The sequence below is a fragment of the Tigriopus californicus genome, chromosome 8 (assembly GCF_007210705.1).
Source record: "Tigriopus californicus strain San Diego chromosome 8, Tcal_SD_v2.1, whole genome shotgun sequence".
Taxonomy (NCBI): Eukaryota; Metazoa; Arthropoda; class Copepoda; order Harpacticoida; family Harpacticidae; genus Tigriopus; species Tigriopus californicus.
This window is the reverse complement of record NC_081447.1, coordinates 10,114,241-10,119,505: the sequence shown is the minus strand read 5'-3', so window position 1 is coordinate 10,119,505 and position 5,265 is coordinate 10,114,241. Positions and strand designations below refer to the sequence as shown.

General features: G+C 39.0%; 2 protein-coding genes across 2 annotated transcripts in view; one reads left to right on the top strand and one right to left on the bottom strand.

The window, feature by feature from the left end:
* Positions 1 to 574, top strand: LOC131885386 (uncharacterized; the record flags this gene model as incomplete). The annotated part of the gene is given in 1 exon segment (XM_059233418.1): positions 1 to 574. A coding segment is annotated over 1 exon segment (426 nt), but the record flags the coding sequence as incomplete, so codon positions are not given.
* The window catches only part of LOC131885387 (small nuclear ribonucleoprotein F-like), a 5,405-nt gene continuing 714 nt past the window's right edge, over positions 575 to 5,265 (bottom strand). The window contains exon 2 of the mRNA XM_059233419.1: positions 575 to 767. Coding sequence (XP_059089402.1) covers positions 701 to 767 — 67 coding nt within the window. The 3' untranslated portion in view covers positions 575 to 700. The remainder of the gene's footprint in view (positions 768 to 5,265) is intronic.

Sequence of the window (5,265 nt, the reverse complement as noted above, 5' to 3'; positions counted from 1 at the left end):
GCGTTCGCCATGAGCTCGGCCGTGGCCAATCCAATTCTCTACGGCTGGTTGAACACCAACTTACGTCACTTTTTCCTCGCTCTTCTCCCAGACGTAATCAACGAGCGAAATGAAGACGAGGGGTCCACGCCCGACCTTCAAGGACCGAGACACTCGAAAATAAGTCGAATCCACTCGATGAGTTCTCGGATGAGTCGTATGCTCCAAAGACGACATCGACGGAAGTTGGATGGCGAGTTGACCGAATGTATTGGCGGACGAGATCGACGTGACACTCAAGATTGCGTTGTTCGCCTTACGCCCACCACCATGATGGTTGGGATGGACGAGAACGGGTCCCTTTTGAATGAAGAGGACTCCAACAGCGTTAAAAGCTCGGTCAAATCGATCAAAAATGCCAACACGATTGGTCAAGGGCCATTGTAAAAAAAGAGTGTTCCCACGGGACCCCAGTATTTCGTGTCAATCTACAAAGAGTCTTTCTGTACCTACGTATAGTATCTGTTCCCTCTGCCATGGGGGAATTTGTCATTTATCACTGTGACTGGCGTTGAACTACAACATTCTCCATGTATTCACGTTCTCTCCTCGCTGTATTTTTACGCATTCGCTCTTTCATGAACATAACTGATACTTTTCTTCGTCATTCGAGGCATGGCGAGCATAATCTTCATTATTCTCAAACATTGATTACTTGTTGTCAATCTGCCATCGGCTGAGCATCATCATCTTCCTCGACGCCACGAACGTACAATACATTATTGCACCTGAAATTGAAGATGAGAAACATAAGTTTTAAGAATCAAGTTTACCTTCAAGCTCATCAGGCAAATTGTCTTGGTAGTACTCGTATATGGTAAACTAGCTTTCGGGTCCGAATTTTAAATTCCAATTCCGTTACACCCATTTCAGACTCGAAACGTGATTTGAAAACGGAATTCTTCCCGTCGAGTCAACGTCAAACATAGCTTGAAGCTTGAAGTAAGACGACATCCAGGTGAAGGAGCCATTTTCTACGTAGATGATTTACTCGAGATGGTAGCTTAACACGTAAATATCTGCCAGTCGTACATTGGAATTAAATCTAAAACGCAAATCAAACTAAAGTTTGTTACCAAAGATATATCAAATATCTCTAGATTCAATTCAGTTAAATATTTGTTCACAATTTTTGCATCTAAGATAAATGGCAATATTTTCGATTGTTGGACCCCTGGAAAGCAATTTTCTAGTCATTAATTTCACTTTCTTTCAACGTTTCTCAATACAGAATACTCTTCTTTCCCCCCAATCGCATGAAGAAAAAACATCATAATTCGAGGAACGTTTTTTCAAGACACCCACCTGCTTCTGTCGTGAAAAGGTTTGATTACTTCATTGAAATGGTCTCTTGCTTCGATTTGATGTCGAAGATAGAATGTTACTACACCCATCAATAACAAATTTCTCAATATTTAATCACGAGATATTGGCATCGATTGAAAGGAATTTGTGTCAAGAGATGTAACACTCATTTGCAAAATCGGCGAAAGTTCTTTGGGCCAACGAATGATAACAGTTTGTCAAACATTACATGGGCCGGACATTGTGCCGAACTTGTTCTGGCTTTGTCAACGCTTGAATCACTCAAGTAATCTGAGAAGATTGAAGCAATTGGCGGTAAATGGCAGGTTGTTGTTTTCAAACTTTCTTTGGGCGACCAGAAGTGGCAATGGCTTCTTACTGAGTTCTTCAGTAGAATTTCTTCCCCCCATAAACCCAGTAATCTGACACGTTAATCATTTACAGAAACGTATTTTACTGTTATTTTGTCGAACGGTCTGGAGAAAGTATTGGTGCTATAAAAAATTGGGTTGAGTAGAGATGCAGGCAGACAAGATGAAAAATCAATTCAAGGGGAAAATTGTAATGGGTTCTTTCCACTTGGCAAGGTGGCATTTCGAGCGGCTTTGGGCAATTCTGAGATCTAAAGACATTGGGAGCAAGTTCTAGTATTTGATCACATAGGTTAGTCGGGCAAGAACTGCAATAGGCCATCCTACCAGAAATCCTGAAAGCGTACTTCATTCAGCTATAAAATGTGGAATGCATGTAAACCTATCCAAGATGAAAAAAAAAATATGAAACTAAGCCTCAAAATTAATTCTTCAATATTGTTTTCTATATCATTTGCTAACTGAGTTGCAAAACCTCCAGACATAATTGTCGTTGTTTGTACGCTACTTCGGAGAAAAAGTCGAAAGTCTCAATTAAAGCAAGTAATCGAGATAGCTTCGTTAACCATCGGACTTGCGCGCTCATGGCTCGGTACAATTCCTCAAAGACTTGGGATGCCACAATTGAGTTTGAAAAAGGTTAAGTCTGGTTTTTACTTCCCGAAGCTGAAAAAACTCTTTCAATCAATCCAAATCTGTCAATAATTCAGTGACATCCTATCAAAATGACTGGATCATTTTAGAGTAAGTGGCGGGAAAAGGTCAGAGTATGAGAAAGTTAGAATGCCAGAACCTAACAGGGTAAAGGCGGGTGTAGGATGTAACATACTCCAAATGTCCATGTAAAACCGAGAGCTTAAGGAGAGAGAATGAATGCAACTCGGACAAACAGCAACGTTAGCCATATTCTCTTCAAGCTGCTTGAGTCAAGTTACTGCTTTTTGGGGGGAAAACCAGCCAATCAAACGAGTTTTCTGGCGAGACCAGAACATTGCTTACTCAAATTTTTAACTATGAAAATTTGACGTTTATTTTCATGCGTAACGAAACAAAACAATGTAGCATAAACTTGATAGGATTACTAAAAAATTATAATCACAATTGCAAGTGAGCGTTTTTATTAGACTTTAAAAAATGAGACTGAATTGGGTCCCTCGAAAGTCAAGCAAGTACAACCGAGTCAATCAATCGTTGGCTTGATTTGCTGATAATAAACATCAAGTAGGAAATCGATAGCATTTGTAAAATCTTTCAATTTTTAACTTTGAAAAGGTCTGGACATTGCCTATCGGAATTATGTATACAATTGGAGCTTACATGTTCCTTTTTTCTCGGAACGAGACTGTTTTCGTGTCTATTCGATTAGTTAAAAGAAATATGTGGGAGTGGGATTTGATTGATCTCTTGTAAATAATCTATAAGCCATCACTAGGGCCTGGTTTTGAAGGAATTTTGGGGAATTTTCTACTCTGCTTTTGGCTGAAATTAATCCCTCGGACTTTCTGGATGACATTTTGCCCGGTAATTTGGAGGAGCAAAGGTTTTTTAAACTTTTGTTTAAATTGGATTTGGACTTTGCAACGGCCTTGGATGGCATTTTTCAAAATTTCGTCCTCAGAGTTCAAACAGTCGTAGCACACACACTATTGCCAGAGTGTTTGTAATATGTATATACAAATGATAGCAAATCACTTCGCTAATTCGGCTAATTTTCCAGTACAAACATACTTTAAAGGTCAGTGTGATGCCCGAGTGAAATAATATAGCAGGTTTAGATGAACAATAAATATATTCTGAAAGATTTTTTATAAAGCGAGTATGCTTCGACAAAGTGGTACATTAACGACCTAAGATAGATACAAATGGCCCAAAAGGTCATGAGCCATTGTGAAATGTCCATTAAAACGCTTTAACGTTAAACCATGTAAAAAACCCAGCGACCTGAGAAACGGACGTTAAATCCGACCTCTACATCCCTTGTTCCTTTCACAAGGGCGAAGAGGATATACCCTAAAATAATCGATTGATCCTGGCTGTAAAAACAAGGAAAACGCCTTCATTTTCTCAAGAGACCGAAGAACCAAATGTAGCTGAATCAACATTACACTAATCCGGTCCGGTGAACCAGTGCGACAAATAAAACCTAGACGCTAATCTACCTCGGATTACTGTGCTGTAAAGGAGAGGTCGATCCTACCTCGAGAGAAGCTTCCTAAAAGACTGTAGCAAGACTGTACCATGAGTTTAGGTTTATCAAAATCGATTGGCTCCCAATAAAACGACATATCCAGTCAAATCAAAACAAATACGAGGACATCAATCATTAGCAAAAGTGACCATTGTTCATTTTGGTTGTCTTTCCGAGGTGGCTCAACGTGCGTTTGGCGAGTACCTTCAAGCCATCGAGAATCTAGGCTAGTCAAATCTCAAATCAATGAAGGTCGCGCTTCACTTCATTGGCCAAATTTTGGACAGAAATTCTAGATCAGTCCGACCTTCAAGGGCTAGCCAGATCCTTCGTCCAGCCTCATTCGCTGAGTAACAAATTAGTCTGGAGATAAGTACCGATTTCAAATATTTCATTTTTCGTACGACAGAGGATAGATAATATTCACGATAGCGGTGCCAAGTCCGGTCAAGAAAGGAAACCACCTGAAGCCAAAATTGCTTTAATCATCAACGGATGCATGGCCCATGTTCGACCCATACAGGCCGCTATTGTGACCAATTGACCTTAAAAAAAGTCCACTTAGACGTGAAAAAAAAGATTGGTAACTAAAGCCAAACTTTGTTAAACGTTACGGTAAACGTTATTCTCCACCGATTAGTTGGCGGTGCTATTTTCTTAAACTTAACCTAACCACCGCCAACTAATCGGTGGAGAATAACGTTTACCGTAACGTTTAACAAAGATTGGGTACTCATGACTTTAGCTGTCTACCACGAATTTTGTATAGCTTGTGCAGCGAGTGAGTGACCAGCAGTAAGAGTACTGATCAAGAAGGGGTAGTGTTTCTGAACTATTTGACAGAAAACAACAATAATGCGTGTAGTTCTTCATTCCCGTTTATAAAAATAACTTTTGTTGAACTTTTAAGTCTTGTTTTCCTTATCATAGGAGTGGACAAGTCTTTTTTTGCTCCTCTCTCCTCTTTTCTTGAATGAAGAAAAGTCATGTTTTTCTAAAAGGAATATGTATCAATCTTCTCACAGAAAAGTAAGAACTTATAACTTTACCTCACCTAATTCAGAAATTTGCTTTTATTTTATCAATTCATAGGACGGACGAGAAAGAGGCACATGAAATAGAACGCAAACTCAAATATATTATAAAATTGAAATTGTAAGTGGAAACAGGATCTTTTTCGCAAGTTTTAAATTTCAATGTTCTACTGTATATTAGGGCTGGTTCGTTCTTCATCAATGCTTTATGGTATTTTTCCTCAGTTTTGTAACTATAATTACAATGCCAAGTTTAAAAGTTGTAATTGTCATTCATATGATCAAACTATAGAGCAACTATTTCTTTTTCAAAAATGAAAACCTCCAG